The 17440-nt window shown below is 37.1% G+C and overlaps 1 protein-coding gene across 2 annotated transcripts in view; it reads right to left on the bottom strand.

The window, feature by feature from the left end:
- Nucleotides 1-891: 891 nt before the first annotated feature.
- Nucleotides 892-17440, bottom strand: part of USP33 (ubiquitin specific peptidase 33) — a 44918-nt gene continuing 28369 nt past the window's right edge. For both annotated transcript variants that reach the window (XM_074906415.1, XM_074906416.1), the window contains exons 18-25: nucleotides 16535-16715; nucleotides 15224-15350; nucleotides 13168-13337; nucleotides 11725-11806; nucleotides 8227-8335; nucleotides 6226-6328; nucleotides 5383-5451; nucleotides 892-2095 (exon numbers count right to left, since the gene is read on the bottom strand). In XM_074906415.1, the coding sequence (XP_074762516.1) occupies nucleotides 1938-2095; nucleotides 5383-5451; nucleotides 6226-6328; nucleotides 8227-8335; nucleotides 11725-11806; nucleotides 13168-13337; nucleotides 15224-15350; nucleotides 16535-16715 (999 nt within the window). In that variant the 3' untranslated portion in view covers nucleotides 892-1937. The remainder of the gene's footprint in view (nucleotides 2096-5382; nucleotides 5452-6225; nucleotides 6329-8226; nucleotides 8336-11724; nucleotides 11807-13167; nucleotides 13338-15223; nucleotides 15351-16534; nucleotides 16716-17440) is intronic.

Below are 17440 nucleotides of genomic sequence, written 5' to 3' on the forward strand. Positions count from 1 at the left end.
CAGAAAAACAGTATAAATCCAGCTTAGTTTAATCACCCTAATATGAAAAAAAAAGGACAAACAATGGAGGTTGGAAGTTAGAACAGCCTTCCACAGGCCAAGGTCAGCATGTTACTATTGACTGTAAGAAATTATCAGTAAGACAAGTCTGTAGTAGTAACTAATGTATTTACCTTACATACAGAGATAACTTGATATTGACTTCAAGTTGCCTTATCTGCTAATATAAAATTGTCCAAATGCATTGTCAAATACTTAAAGTCTCTGCTCAGTGTTTCCTTACATTAACACCTATACACATGCAAGACTTCTCAGCTGCTGATGTCCCACAACCTCCCCTGGAATTTAAACTTACGTAAAAGTTCAGAAACAACAGGCTGGCCAGAGTTACCCGTGATACAGTTTAAAATTGAAAAATGTTTTCCATATGTACCAGCCACATAATTATTAGCTTCATATTGCTGTCCATTTACCTCTCTTACTCGCACTGCTGTGCTTTTAGCTCTAGTTCTTCTCAGGTAGGCTGAGGAAAATACTGGGATTTACATTCAGACAGAACTGACTCCTCCCACACAGCACATTAGCAAGTACTTATGGTTGGAGGACACTTTTTCTAGGGCTCTTATAGGTGGCTTTTTAACCAGAAGGGCTTTTAAGTGCTTTACAGAGTTCAAAACCAGTTTAATTTTATGCTAGATATAAAATTACCCAGAAGAATGTTATGTCAGCATTTTCTTACTTTGGAGCTAGAACTGTCAGCACCATTGCCTAAACATAAAGTGGTCAAGAAATACAGTTATATGGGTGTGAGAGCAGTACCAAAGCATTACCTCAGAAGTTTTTGTATTGATGTAATAAATGAAAAGCGTTTAAGAAAGCTTCCCCCCCCCCCCCCCCTTTCCACATTTTTATTTTTTTTTTTAAATGATCCAGGCTTGAATAGGGCTGCTTATTTGGTAACAGTATCAGGCAAAACCAAGAGCAAGTGCCATTCTGCATTCCAATATGAATCATTCAGTGAAGTTTTGCAATATATACATTTTATCCAGCTTCTGACATTATAGGTCATCATGCCAATGAAAATTTTTAACAATAAAATCCTTCAAATGGAACTGTTTATGAATGTAATTCAAGAGACCAGACAATTTAATTTCTGAAATTTATATCACTCATGTCCATAATCATTTTACATTTCACACTTCATGCTCTCAAACGTTACCCTAGAGAAGACTAAATCTTTTTGTCACATATACTATTAAAGACACTAGCCAGGTTTATAGAGTTACAGAAGACTATAATAAGATGTAAAATTTAGTAGGTAATAAGTTATGACATTTGCTGACTAAAACAATATTCAATCTACACTAATGTTTGATCCATTCAAATACAGTAAGTATTTGGATGTTATATACTACCCATTTCATATACTTACAGTGCAAAATAAGTGAGATTTTTTTCCTGAGAATTTAGGAAACGAAAATCCTTTTTCTTTATCGATTGCAATCCATTTAAAATATACTCCCCATATGCCTAGCCTTGTCAAGACTGTACAGTGAAGACAAGCAAAAGTTTGTAGATATCAGAAGCCCAATTCAGAATCAGAAGGGTTATTGAACATCTCTAAAATTTGTCCCCATTTTTCAAGTCTAAGGATATAACAGGATTTTGACCAAATATACCAAAAACTTCAGAAATTACTTCTTTTTTTCCATTGACCAAACACTCAAAATGTACAAACCACATGCCTTCCAAAACAGAGAAACAGCCTCTATTTAAACAAATTGTAATACATATTTCAACTTACTATTCTGTAGTTAATGTAATGCCCAGTGAGTTGTGCCTCCAACAGACATAAGAGAATAAAATTTTTAGGAATGTGTTTTGGGCATTTTGTAAGGAAAAGTGGATTCCTTACAAGTTCATCTTTTTCTCAATAGCTACAGACCATGGGTTTCTAATTCAATCTTCTCCTCTGTTTGCAAGATATCAGGTTCTACTGGAGGAACAGGTGGTCTGAGTATAATCTCTGGACCTCCACCATAGATTGACTGAAGAAAATTCCATGTTCCTTCAGATATTTGTCCAGAATCTGCACCTGAAAACATTTTTAAAATTTTAATTACTATTTAGAATAATTCTTTCATGATTTCTTTGAAGTCCATAACAAAGACAAAAAGAAGAATATAGATTCAAATTTAAAACTCTAAGCTGAATTTGTACTTTATCTAGCACCAACTGCCAAACCCAATGATATACTCTGTTACTTTTATACTTCTAGATCCTTACAACTACCTGCTTTAAATTATCCAGTAGTTAACAAACATCAAGCATAAAACACATGAAGCTTCTGCGATAAACACCTTATCTGATATTTATGAATCCAGCTGACAACTAGTAGCTTTTGGTACACAGGAAACAATGATTCATATTAATATAAGAACATGCAGTCCTGTCAAATACACAGTAAAGTTCAAGGACTCAAGATTCTTGTTTCACCAAAGAAATTAATATTGATTGGAAAGAATAAGAGAGAACCACAGTGAAAGTCTCAGAACGCCAGAGAGAAACCACTATTAAGACATTAACAGCCCCACTAATGCTCCTTGTATATAGCACTGATGGGTCTGCCTGACTTTTTAGTTCACAGATTACAATCTTTACTTATGGTTCCATTCCTTTGGCTAGATGTCCTTCTCGTGTCTCAAGTCCACATCCAACAATCATTTCTGATTTTCTGTAACCTTTTATAGTGGCAAAGGGCGAGGGACCATCGACACATCACCCCTTCTACACAAGGATCCTGTCTGATACAGTTGAAGTGACTTCTTTACACTAACCTAGGCAGAGAAGACAAATTTCGTACTCTACTAGAATAAATCCCCTCTTCTTTAAGCAACTCATGAAAAATCTGCCCCACAGCAAGTTTCCAATACCCTTATTAGATACTATTCTTCTCACACTACTGCCTATACTTTTCTGTCCTCACCACCTGCTTCAATAGGACTACTACTGTACTTGATGTATAAAAATTTTCCGAATAGGAAGGATACAAAGAGCTGCACATTTGTTTAGCTGCGCTAATTCAATCATGCAAAGCTTCATCTGGAAGTCATGAAACACATCCCAGTTTTTCCCACATGCCAGGACTAATGACATTATGCCTCAGTTTTACTCATTTAGGTCCAGGTTCTCAAAATAACATCTCCATCTCTGTAGGCCCAGGACTAGATGCTTATCCAGATTCCAGCTCTTCTAACAGTCAGGTTTAAGTGAACAGGCACAGTGAACAGGCACAGTGAACTAAGGCACTGGGATCAGGACACTGGATCACAGAAATATGTATTACTCTACCCTATTTAGTGGCGCTCTCACCTCTTCTCTCATGACTTAAAAGACAAATTTTCCACAGCCTATTTGTCTTCATTTTTATCCAAGTTCTAATTTGAATCAATATAGCTGAAGGTAAGTCAACAAGTGGCTAATTTGCTATCAATTATTGATTGTAAAATGATTTTTTTTTTCTGGCTACATGTCAGTCAGATGCTTTATACCTTGTATTTAAATTCTACTTTAGGACCTAAATCATTAAAAGGTACTGTAAAACTCATGAGTGCAAGAACTCATTCTTTTTAAATACACTCTTGATATTTTACAACTGGTGAGGTTTATGCAGGGCCTAGTGGCCTCCAGTGAACTGACACTGGTAGGTCCACTGTATGCTGAGGCATTGAGTTAAACTGGGAAAAAAAACAGTTAAATAAATCTTAATGCTGCTTTTTTTTTTTTTTTAAAACTGAGCTACAATTAATTTATTTATTCATAGGAATTCTAAAGTCTTCATAAAGCAGGCCATATTAAATTTTTTTTCTCCATATCTACAAATTTCAAATAAATGGTATTATGCATCTGACTGAAGAATAAATAAAAGAAATATTTATCTTTGCATGCTAGAGAAGTTTTGCAATGTACAGTGGCAAGTAACTAGCAGAAAAAACAGAATCATAGAACGGTTTAGGTTGGAAGGGACCTTAAAGATCACCTAGTTCCAACCCCCCTGCCATGGGCAGGGACACCTTCCACTAGCCCAGGCTGCTCAAAGCCCCGTCCAACCTGGCCTTGAACACTGCCAGGGAGGGGGCAGCCACAGCTTCTCTGGGCAACCTCATCCAGTGTCTCGCCACCCTCACAGTGAAGAATTCCTTCCTTATATCTAATCTAAATCTGCCTTCTTGCAGTTTAAAATTGTTACCCCTCATCCTATCCCTACACTCCCTGATAAAGTGTCCCTCCCCATCTTCCCTGTAGCCCCCCTTAGGTACTAGAAGGCCGCTATAAGGTCTCCCCAGAGCCTTCTCTTCTCCAGGCTGAACAATCCCAACTCTCTCAGCCTGTCCTCACAGGGGAGGTGCTCCAGCCCCATGATCATCTTCGTGGCCTCCTCTGGACCCACTTGAGCAGGTCCATGTCCTTGTGTTGGGAGCCCCAGAGCTGGACACAGCACTGCAGGTGGGGTCTCATGAGAACGGAGCAGAGGGGGAGAATCCCCTCCCTCAACCTGCTGGTCACACTTCTCTTGATGCAGCCCAGGATGAGGTTGGCTTTCTGGGCTGTGAGCACACATTGCTGGCTCACAGTCAGTTTTTCATTCACTAATACCCCCAAGTCCTTCTCCTCAGGGCTGCTCTCAACCCACTCTTGCTCAGCCTGTATTAGTGCTTGGGATCACCTCAGCCCATGTTCAGGACCTTGCACTTAGCCTTGTTGAACTTCATGAGGTTCACACAGGCCTGCCTGTCCAGGTCCCTCTGGATGGCATCCCTGCCCTCCAGCATGTCAACCACACCACACAGCTTGGTGGTGTCAACAAACTCACTGAGGGTGCACTCAGTCCCACTGTCCATGTCACCCACAAAGATGTTAAACAATGCCGGTCTCAATATCAACCCCAAGGAATGCCACTGAGCAACAGCATTTACTTACTGTGGTTTGTTTCCCTCTGAGAAGTAGCTCTCAATTCAAATTAAGTTTAAAGATTCAAATAACTGCATACAGATACATGGCAGTCTAAAAGCCAATCATCTCCCAATTTACATTAAGAAACCCTAAATCAAACCTAGCAATTCAAAGGAAAAGCATACTTTCACCATTTTAAAGTTACTCTGCACCTCATTCTACACTCTCATCTGTATTTGGATTAGTTTATTAGAGATAGTAATTCTTTATTTTAAGAATAAACTAGTCCCCCCACAAGGAGCACAACACAGACTCACCAGGAATTTGCACTTTACAGTAGCAGTTAAAAAAATAATTCATAATAATTTTTTGAAACTTCAGCAAATAGATCATAAGGAGCCCAAAATTGCAGCAATATTGGACACCTACCTTGTCTTAGCACAGCATTTCCACATTTTGTTACTGCAATCTTAGCGTTATCAATAGGACCAGGAGGATCTAGTGTGACAGAGAGATGATTAAAATCAGGAGAGCTGAAAACAAACAACAGGTTGGAAGCTCTATTTTCAAATGGAAGCAGAAATAGCTCATTTGTTTACTGCTTGTTCTTGTACTGCTTAACAGTATGTTCTAAGTTGTTAAAAGCTAATCAGAATTTCAATTAAGAGCAAGGTTTTCAAAGCATTCATGATTACAGTAAGTCTTCAAGCAAGGTAAAACACAAATTAATCCTAATTCTTACCACTAGCAAAGTTGTCCTGGAGAAGACTCAGACAAGACTGTAGAACATTTTATGAGTGTTTTCATTTCAAAACTTTAGAGGCACATAAAAGTAGGCTAAAGTGATATTATTATAGTTGTTACTCAGTCCTCTATGAGTTCAGGTTGTGACAGTGAGGTCACCTTTACTCCAGAAGCTGTAGCATTATTGATCAATTTGCACAGCAAAATCCATTCCCCTCTTGTACTCTGATCCAATTTTCCTCCTGCTGCTAACAGCAGAATCCCTGCAAACAAGCAACATTCTTTCCACAACTATCCCATTCATTATACATTCTTGTGAATTATTTGACTATGGTCTGTAATTTGGTTTCTGGTAAATTTTTAACTTATAAAACCTATTTTACATGCTTGTTTTAAGAGCTTTTGCCACCTTCTCTATCTGTTCTTCCTACAGTCTTCTACCAAAGCAGAAACGATTTACTTAAAACAGTATACATGAGGAGAAAAAGGAAAAAATTGCCCATATTTTGAAATGGGAGCGCAACTTACCACTGTCTTTACCCTTTACAAATCCTTCCCATTCTCTGAACCACTGCATACTGATGCAGTAAAATGTTGACGGAGATCCTTTTTCTCGGAATGCTCTATTAAGCTGAAAGGAAAAGGAATCCATGTTTTTCTGTGTTTTTTACTTTAAACTACTGAATTCTTTTAGGCACTGTATAATATTACAGCATAATATTAAACTGCTACAGAACACTGTAAAGAACTACTGGCCATCAGAACAGTAAACACCTGGTGAATTCCCAAGGTGCGATTCTGATGTAGTTATAGCCTTCATATTAAAAGATGATTTATTCTTTACTTGAGATTTTTTTTTTTCCTGAAAACAGCAACAAGTTCTTCTTAAGTATAATACAAGTGCTTACCTACCAAATACTACTGGGTAATTACTATGAAGGCTGAACTTTCAAGTAGCAAAAGTAAGCAGAAAACTTATTTTTGTAAAATAAAATAAAAGTGTTTTGAAATATTTGCGCCATAATTTTATGGAATGTTGTGTGATGAACTGTCTATTTTTGTTTTCCCCATAATATTTTGAACAGATGCCAATATGATCCCAAGCAAGGGATGGTGAACTAATGCAATGGGACTTTTCATGACTTTTGTTTGCATCAGTTTAAAAAAAACATTAAATATTGTTTGTTTCTACTATTTTAGAATTAAACAACAAAAAAAATTATATCCTGTTTTTTCTGAGTTTCTGTTGCAAGACAATGTGAATGACTGTATAAATTACAAAAACAACTAAGTAAAGAGTTTCAGTTGCATTTAGCTAAATTTGTTTCTATCAAAAAATATTTTTTTTTCTAATTCCGATTTTAGGAAATTTAACATTTTATTCTTTTTCAGAGGCTACAGATGTTTTCATAATGTTATTAAGAAATATGCAAAAAGTCACTTAAACCTTTAAAACCATTATATATCTTAGCTCTGTAATAATGTAGCTATATTTCCCCCTTGAAGCCATGAACCTAAAGCATCAACACAATTTCTTAAAAGTTTCAGATAGAGTAAGTTTTGCAATCATTCCCTAAAGCAATCTTTACAGATTTCTGTCTGCTAACCAGTAACAATACTTGCACAACAGTGCACATATAATCATTGTTTATACTGGAAAGATGCTGATAGCTAAAGTAACTGAAGTTGACTCAATGTTGTTAATAATAATTACTGTTCAGTGGTAACCCAAACTAAAGAAAAAAAAAAAATTACTAAAAAACTCAAATCCAGTTAAAACATGGAAAAGCTGACACCACCTCTGAAGTGTGATTAAAGCACAGACAGAACTAAAACCACAGCTGCAATTCTGTTTTACTCCCTTCTCATGAATTAAGATTGCAGAAACGGGACTCCAATAGTTCTGCATTTATTTTCACTGAAAGCTTCAAAACAGATTTCTGGTTTAAGAACTATAAAGTCATTACTACTAGTTATTTTACAACTCGTGTGCATAATTTCTAATTCATGGCAAATAGAGTAGCTGCTTGATATTAGTATTATAGAACTACTACAATACTAAGGTATTTACTTCACATAGAATTATTTATTTATGTCTCTAATGTTATTTTTAACATAAGAACTAGAGATAAAGACGACGATTAAATTTTTGATGGCATAGTATTACTGCACTTAAATCTTATTAATTGCACAGATCAGATCACTGGCACTGGATAAAGAACAACTGCCCATGTGGCTGCACTCTTTTATAGTACAGAAACTTCTATAGTTTCCATACTATAAAAAAGCCATTTAAGAAACATATTACATATTTTCTTTAAGTACATTTCCATATACAGAGTTATCTGGGATATCACAAGTCTATTACTGTTGCCTACAGGAAAGAAGGGATTCTATATAGGCATACAGATATTTAATAAAGTCCGTTGGTTACAGGAATCACCTACGCACTTCTGGTAATCCCTTGGGTCAACTCATGAGTGTCAGGTGATGTCAAAAAGCAGAATGAATAAGTGTTTACTTTTTTACCCGAATAAACATTTCCAATTCGTTTTTCCTTCTTTTTTCAATTCTTTCAGACTCTATTTGGCAGGTGTGACAAACATACAAATGGTTAACAGCTGGTCCTCCTCCATACCTGCAGTAAAGTAAAAAAAACATTAACCTTTTGGAAAATACCATGTAAAAAGATCATGCACCTGTAGGCATCACAAGTGTCACCTTCTCATAATATGTAACAGAAGTCGGATACATGTGTGGCGGTGCAATTCTTATCCCTCCCTGCCCCTCCTTGTTGGGCTGCTTGGTGCTAGGTGTGATTCCATCCACATCCCCCCGAGCTATGCATACACCAATCTGTGGAGATAAGGACTTGATAACGTTGAGGAGCCTGGCTCCTGCCCCCCTCTGATTGCTCCGAAACGGTTGTAATGGCCCATCATCTCCTGATGGCCTGGCACACCTGTGCCTGGGATGTGGTCAGACGGAACAGTAACAGGGTTGCACGTTCATCAGATTCTCGTGCAACTGCCGGAAGGCACCAGATAGCATTTGACAAAAGTCAGTTATCTTGGACCCTATAAACTGCGACCACCAGAGAGACCCTTTGAGCTCCTCTGGATCGCAGCGGGCCTGTGACCAGCATCTCCCCTGAGCTGGGAGCCTCTGAGGTACCAAAACCCTTAAGGTGTCGTCTGCTCCAGCCGGAAGGCCGGGGCCAAGTCCCCCCGCTCGAGTCTCAGTTATCGCCCGTTGAGGAATGCCAAGGCATTGGGAGTATTTGCTCTAAACTCGAGAGGGAAATTGTCTTTGAGCTAGCTTCTATTTCACCCGTTCTTCCCCTGTTTATTGGGGTGTGTGTGGGTACGTACCCTTGCCCTTATTCCTCTGTGTGTTTGTCCCTTTTATGTTCATTTTACTGAATCTAAACACCTTTGTTTCTGTATGTATACGTCCGTTTTGTGTATGCACATGTATATATGTATAAATTAAGGTACCGTTAAGTTAGAGTGAATCCTGTCATTTTTAGAATCTGTGAATAAGTCGCTTCTCTTTCTGAATTATTTTGTAATGATAAATTGTTGTTAGTTATTAATAAATCTAGATTATTTTTACTGACTCACTACCGTGTCAATACTTTCATCCGCGACATGCCAGTCACACAGATCCACAAACGCCGTAATTTATTTTCCTAGTAATATTTTGTACTCCATCCTAAAGACATAATCATCTTCCAAGTTCTGCTTGCCTACAGCCAGCGTAAATGATCTCAAACTCTGCTGTATCACATACTTCAAAAGGTGTCACTATGGGAAGAACATGTCAGCGAGCAAATATTCTGAAATTAAAGTCCTCTAAGAAACAGCTTATGGAAATGTTCCAGACATTTCTATCTTAAACATGTTGCTCCATTCCACTGCAGACTCATCAGCTTGCTACTTCCCTGACACAAGCCTCTAAACTTGTTTATTGTTTTGTTCTTAAAAAGTTGTTCTCCATGACACTCCTCTCCATATCTTCCTTGTGTGAAACTACATAGATGAAGTATTCAGGGGCGCTGTTACTGAGAAACACAGAAGATACCCCCCTCTCTCTGTGTATATGCATGTGCATGTATCATTATGAATATGGGCAGCATTTGCTAGCCTGGAAGCTAGAAGCCTGACAAAATGTTCTTGAATAACTAGCAGCCTTAAGAGATGCATTTACTACAACAGAAAGGTTAAAATTAAAATATGCACTGAGATAAGGATATTCCAGGTTCTACTTTATAGCTGAATAATTATTTTTGTCAGAGCTGTGTTCTCGTCCAATTTTCTCTTCTAAAACTTCAGATTTATTCCAAGAATCTTACATTAAATGACATAAAAGAGAGCTCTTAAGTATAGCAACGTGAATTACAAGTTCAAAATATGCACTCTTAAGCAAGAGTGAAAAATAACTTTGTTTACTTAGTGAATAAAACTTTAAAATCTGCCATGGAAGGCATTGCTTCTTTTTCCCCTTTTAGACTGGTATGTTTGTCGGTCCATAAAAATAATTTGGGGTAGAATTTTTCTTCCTCCAACACAGAAGTATTGTGTTTTAACTGAAAATGAAAGCATTATTTCAGTACAACAGCACTTGTCCATAAAAGTTTTTCTGTATATACTCAATCATCCCAACATAACAAAGACACGTGTTTTAAAATGGTCACCCACCACTTAAATTGCACCTCTGAAGATCAGTTCATGAGTTTTTAACTGAAATGAGTCAAGTATGGATCTTCTTGAAGCAGCTCTGACCCCGAAGTATTTGCAATTGAATAGGAGTAGTGCCACATGAGCAGCAAAGTATGTTCATGGATGGTCAATTGGCACCCTAGATGAGTATCTCCTTTTCCTTAATACTATTCTCAGTAAAAGTCAATTTCCACCATAATTGGCTTCCTCACCCTAAATTCTCACCCACTGCAGCCATGGTATTCTCACATAATTCTGAGATAACACCAAGACAAAAAGCAAAACATGATTGCCTCAGAGCTACTCTGTGCTGAAGGGTGCGTGCACCAGCCAGGAAGCCAGACAGAACAGACAAATGTTTAGCAATAACAATTTATGCCTCCTTTCTACCTAGCAGATTACTCTCAAAATCTGGAGGACCTTATCTCTGGCACTCTATCTTTCTATTAAAAGATTGAAGCTTAACATCTTGTTTAAAAGGTTTACAGAAAAAGGAAATTAATGAGAAGCTTAAAAACATTTTCCTTCAGAGTTAACAGATATTTCTGCCTACAGAAAATGGGTAACGCCTTTGCTGGTTGAAAGAAAAATTCAATACATCTATGAAAGTGGAAAAAGGCTGAAAACAGTGTTGTTCCTATTTTTCACTTGTGTCCACTGAAACCTTAAAACATAGCTATAGTGCTCAGATGGCAGGAAATTAACAGCAAAAAATACTTAATGCAAGTGCAATACAGCGTTCTTAAGGTGACAGCAAAACTCTTCTGCAGCTTTTTGTTACTTTAAAAGGAGACCCATCTTGTAAGAATCCCTCCTTTATAAGCAAGCACTTAAAGCTGACCTACCTTAAGAAGTGTGGAGTAGTTCTAGGGAAAGATTAGATGCAAGTTATTTTGAAGCAGTACTGGCAACTGAGGCTATGGATTCAAAGCCAACATAAAACAAAAGCTGTCTCCAGCCGACAAGAGAACAGGAAGCTGATACAGAGAACTCTTTCAAAATACCTCTTGCAAAGCATACTTTTGTGGACCTACTTTGTGTCATTTTGTACATACCATACATGTTTATTGATTTAATAGTATTACCAAGTATTATCCCAGCAACACATTACTTTATGTGGTCTTTTAGCATTACTTTGCACACTAAATTATATAAATTGGCCATTTGCAATTTTTTCCACTTTGCTTTGTGCCTAGAGTATATATGAGCCGCTAATTCTGAAGTCTGGTCTGGTGTTGCTGCTTGGCACGTACTTGGTCTCAAGCCGTATCAAGTGGATTTTTTCCAGTTACAGTACAAAACTTACCTGCTATACAGATTATCCCATATATTTTGAGGTAGCATTACAACTAGGTCCTCTATGAAGTTAGCTTTGTGTGGAGGAACACCTGCAGAAGCAACAAAACCAAACAAAACCAACAAAAAAAAGAGACTTGCAGGTTTCTGGGGGGGAGACTATGTTAGTGGTCTCTAACTTTCTTTAAATCTTTCAATGAATTCAGAGAAATCATGTGAAACAAGTCTGACCACAGTATAATCTATTACTGTATTTAAAGAGACCACTCTGATTTTAGTCTTTTATGAGGCTGAACAGTTTATAAATAGCAGAAGCAAGCTACATGAAAGATGAAAATCAAAGGGCTAGAATACTTTTTAGATACTGATTGTGAAATGCTTCTTAAGGTATACGATTAAAATATTAAATATTTTGTTTATGCATGTAAACACATTAACAAACTGTCTATTCAAAATCCACTTATTTGCTGTAGACCTTTTTGAATTACTTCAAACAATACGAATGCTTGAATGTAGTGAAATTTGGAGGGAGCCAGAAATAGAGGGGCTTGCATAATAAGAAGCCTTGAGTTGAAGCACATAGTAAGCACTAACAAGCTATCCAAGAATTCTTTAGAATAGGGAAAATCTAGTAGTTTGGGCTCTCATACAGGAGTCATCTCTGTAACCCTACAAAAGGGAAGCCAGAGCCACATATACACCTTCTGCAAAGTGCTACAGGGGCACAATATTCCTATGTTAAAAGTTTAGTTCAGCAACAGAGGCAGCACCTCTAACTGCTAATCTAATATAGATGTATTTTTTATTAGAAAGTAGGTGTAACACCACCACAATGGTTTTTTGGAATGTCAGCACTCAAATATGGATATTGCCCCAAATATGTTTTGCTTAATGTAATTCTCTCATTATTATTAACATTTATCACAAAGTAAAATTTTTTACACTCCTATACAAAATATACAGAATTATTACTCTGTTTTCACACTGCTATGCACTAGATACTCCGCATCAGATCAATTTCTTGTTCTGCAGCTTTCAAACCTTCTTGTTGCTTATAGCACATAGCTAAGAAAAAGATTTAGATTGACAGACCAAAGTATTAAGGATGATGATAAAGTGACAGGATTTTTAAAAATGGGAATATACATGTTTAGGAAGCAACTGATAAGCCAAACTGTTTATCTTCAAGAATCAAAAAAGCTTATAAACAAAATTAAGTGTTCAGAGATAAGAAAAAAATCAGAACTTCACACAGTATCATTTCCAACCAGTCAGCTACTAAAATGAGAGAAATAATTTACCTAGAAGTTATAGTTCTAATTTACCTAAGAAGTTATAGAAGTTAGAGTATGAACTTACTATATTCAGATTCCTTTAATTAAAACAAGTGTACATCCCTGTATAGCTACAAGTTAACAGACAAATTCTTTTTAAATGATACTCAGTGTCTCACCTCCATGCACACAGAGAAAGTCATTATTTGAAATTGGTCCTGGCTCTGCAAAAGTCTTGAATTTATTTAACCACTGTCTGGAAACATAGAACTGCAGAAGGCTTGGTTCCATCATATTCAGTAGACCTGATATCCTCCGTCTCTCTCTCTGTGCTTCTTCACTGCTCTTTCTATTACACAAATAGAAATCATTAAATAAATATACACACCTTTGTGTACAGCACAGGTAAATTCACTTTGTGAAAAGAAAACTGTACTTTCAAGTAAATTACCTGGGCCGTATCTATGGCATGAAGTAGTTGACTTAGCATATTAAAAAAATTTGTACCTTCTATGCACAGCCAAAGCCACCATCTAACGTGTGGCAGGAACCTAGACTGTCACGTTACAGAACCATGTGTTACAGGAGTCAGGACAGAGTGGGAAGGGCGGCAAAAAGACCTTGCTCTGTTAAACCTATCCTTGTCCTTAGTTGTGACAAGCAATGGCACAGGTGGTATCATACTGACAAGAAAACTTTTGCCTGCTTAGTTCAACAACTCAGAGACTCCTGAGAGTTCCCATTCAACCTACCAGCCTGAGAAAGAAAACAGCCGGACTGCAACAGAGACAGCAGACTATACTGCAGAGGTGATTACTACCACAGGAGATAAGGCTCTGCCCATCTGCCTATTTCCTCTAAGCACCATTTGAGCTTTGCAAGCTGTACTCCTGGGGCAGATGTTCATTATGTACCTTCAGTAGTAAGGTTGAACAGTAAGCAGATGGGCTAATTCCCCTATTTTTCCTGTATCCCCTTAACTTTTCTCATTGAGGCTGTTGCTGCTGTCCAACTGGAAATATCTCTGCTCTCCTGTTTTTAGACTGAATAGAATCTCTCTTCTCGGAAAGCAGGTTTGAACCATTCATTTCGTTCTCCAGAATTCTGACCTGAAACTTGACTCAGCATCACACAAAAGCTGAGCCACCTCAGTTCATTTACAGAGTGGAAGTTGACTCAAATAGCTGACAGAAAAGCTTTAGGTAGACCTAACTGCTATAGCAACATGGTTATTTATAGCGTAGCAAAATACGACTAAAAGAATAGGAAAAAAAAAAATCAAACACTATGAATCCAATTAAAATACATTACCTGTTTAAATTTAGATCAAAATTATTTAACAAAAACCTTTAAAGTCTGCAAATGAAATTAAGGAGGTTGCAGAGAGCTGGGGATGAGTCTCTTTAGCCAAGGAAGAAGCGATAGGACAAGAGGGAACGGCCTCAAGTTGCGCCAGGGAAGGTTTAGACTGGATATTAGGCAGCATTTCTTTCCAGAAGGGGTTGTTGGGTGTTGGAATGGGCTGCCCAGGGAGGTGGTGGAGTCCCCATCCCTGGAGGGGTTTAGGAGTAGAGCTGACATAGTGCTTAGGGATATGGTATAGTTGGGAACTGTCAAGTGTTGGGTTAATGGTTGGACTGGATGATCTTCAAGGCCTTTTCCAACCTAGACAACTCTGATTCTGTGAAATTTACGATTTAAGAATTGAGTTAAATTGTTTTTATTATTTCAAGTACAAAGAATCCATAGACTGAAGACAATAACATGACCTCTTGCCTTTCGTTTGAACTTTCAGGAAAAAAACAGCCTATAAATAACCTGAAATTAAATTACAACACAGTAAAACCATCTCCCAAAGACTTTCCACAATTCCCTTTAGAGCTCTAACAGTTAAGACTCTGTGTGCAAAACCCACCTTGTGCAGAATTCCTTTCCTCCAGTTGAAAATGCGGTAATTGGTGACTAGTTCTAACAGTTGCTTAAAGTTATCTTTCTAGTCATCTTACTATGCTTTATTTATGCTTTACTTAATTTTCATTTTAAGTTCCACACATATTTTAGCAGTAACAGAGCAAGTGTTAAGGACAAAACTGAAGAATTAAATCTCTCTCCAGAACAGGCTTTTTTCCATTATAATTCTTGTGGGGCAGCTGATTTCTAAAAGCTGCCCAACTCCTTAAAAAGTTATTTACATATCTGACTTAGATGAGTATGATTGTACTTTTGATTTCTTACCTGTAGAAGAGAACATATGCTTCTGCATTTTGCACTGTGGATTCTGATACTTCTGTGACACTTTGGTCATCAAATTCATACCACAAATTATTTAAGTTGTTGCGACAATAAGCTATATAATGTCCACCTAGAGTGTTAGAAGTGAGAGTTATTAAAATGTGCCCAGAGCTGCTCATATCACTCTTCAATACATGAAAAGGAAGTTAGCAGACACAACCTGGATACTAACTTCCCACAAACTCAGGAGCATCTTTTTTTTTTAAATTTCTACCAGCTAGTGGAAAGTTGGACACTGCTTTCAGCATATTCTTGAACTCTTCAAGCAGCTTGTTGTCTAAGGCAATTCTGAACCATAATATTCAAATCAGAGTAAGACTGAACAATTTACCCATAGCAGCTTCCACAATGAACGCTTCTCAAACCTCTGTAGGCTTTATAATAGAAATCAACATAGATGTGTATCAAGACCATACTTAACCGTGTTTTGAAGACTATTCATAATATATTTTAAATTATTACTATTTTTAAACACGTATTCAACTGCCAGTAATTAAATAATCAAATATCTACAAAACTGATTATGAGAAGCATCCTTCAGCAAGCACTAAGTGGAAGATGAAAAAGCATCCAGAAAAATTGGGAACAATCTAAACAAATGGAGAGTATGAAGGGGTGGGTAACTTCTATAAAAATCTATAAAGTTTCTGGCTTAAAATTTTTCTTTCTCCTATTTTGCCAATCTTATAAATACTGAAAAGCACCTATGCAGAAACAAGCTTAACATACAGCAGTAAGATGTTTATTCAGCTACTCAACACTACCCATAAATAGCAGTTACGGCCTGTTTTGTGGTTAATAGCCAGCAATCATCCAAGAGAACATACTCTTTTAAAAATACTGCCATTGTTGTGGTGCGTTGTGAACTCTGTCCAAAAAAGTAAGGCATACAAATGCATCAAAACTCTAGACAAACAGCAGCTCTGCAGAAGAGTCAATCAATGAGTCGTCGGCTGGCATGTAACAATATTTGTACATTTATACTGTTCACTTTCAATAGTGCATATGGTTTTTTCACTTAGTATTCCAGGATCTGTTAATTTTTTTCCACCTATGGTTTTATTTAGGTGTGCCATACAGTTTCCAAGATGTGCCACCTCTTTAACAGCAAGCCATCTTATGGTTCAAGGTAAAAATCACAACATTTATCTTTCACGTTATAATTACCAATGCTCATCTATTTACCGTTCAGTGTATGGGTAGTGCTGATGTGAGTATCAACTGCAAAGACAAAACAATTAATCTTATACTTACTGCTGGCAGTTCCATGATGGCAGATGACAGATAGAAGATCATAAGTCACTATTTGAGCTGGACTGTCCTTTGCCAGGAAAGGCTGAAGATCAAGGCCTTCCAAGGGAAAGGACACATGGGTCCCAATTTTTGTGGAAAACATAAGTTCATGTCTAAATCTTTTGAGATGTATGCACAGTATCTGTAAGAAGGATCGACAGATTCACTCAAGAACCATACGTGCTACTATCTGATATTTAATAACTACACTGGGCATATCATCTTTTCCTTTTTTCATCCCAAAAGGATCACTTTTCTCTGTGGCCTGAGGCAACTATCACAATCTTTGTGTTCCACAGATTTATTTATTTTTAAATCAACTGCAGCTCAAGGAGTTAGAAATGAATTTGTAATTATTGAAAACTTCTTTTACTGACAGTATAAAAAAACCCAGTCCTGAACAGTTACTGACACTGATGCAGAAATGAACAACATACCTTTTCTCTTCCACAATGCATCTATTGCACAATCTTGTCACAAGGGACATTAATTCCTCCTGATTATTGGAGCCATCAACTCAAAATATGAGGTGTAAGATTGGATTACTTTTAAAACGTGAAGTTACAGGCATGACTAACAGAAAAGATTTCCAGTCTGGCTATGGTATTTAATTCTATGACATACAGTATAAATAAGTTCTGCAGGCTGACAACAATACAGAAAAACTCCATTCTTCCACTTCACTTTTCATGTACAAGGTTCACTTTCTTACAGGGTGAATAATCAAATGTTGCTGACATTATTAAATGCCAATATGAAGATACTCTTTCATCATGTAACATAAACACAATTTACTCCATGCAACTCATTAGTCTTACCACATTCCTAATCATGCAGAAAAAGTGCTTTAAAGTGCATGTAGTAACA

The sequence above is a fragment of the Athene noctua genome, chromosome 5 (assembly GCF_965140245.1).
Source record: "Athene noctua chromosome 5, bAthNoc1.hap1.1, whole genome shotgun sequence".
Taxonomy (NCBI): Eukaryota; Metazoa; Chordata; class Aves; order Strigiformes; family Strigidae; genus Athene; species Athene noctua.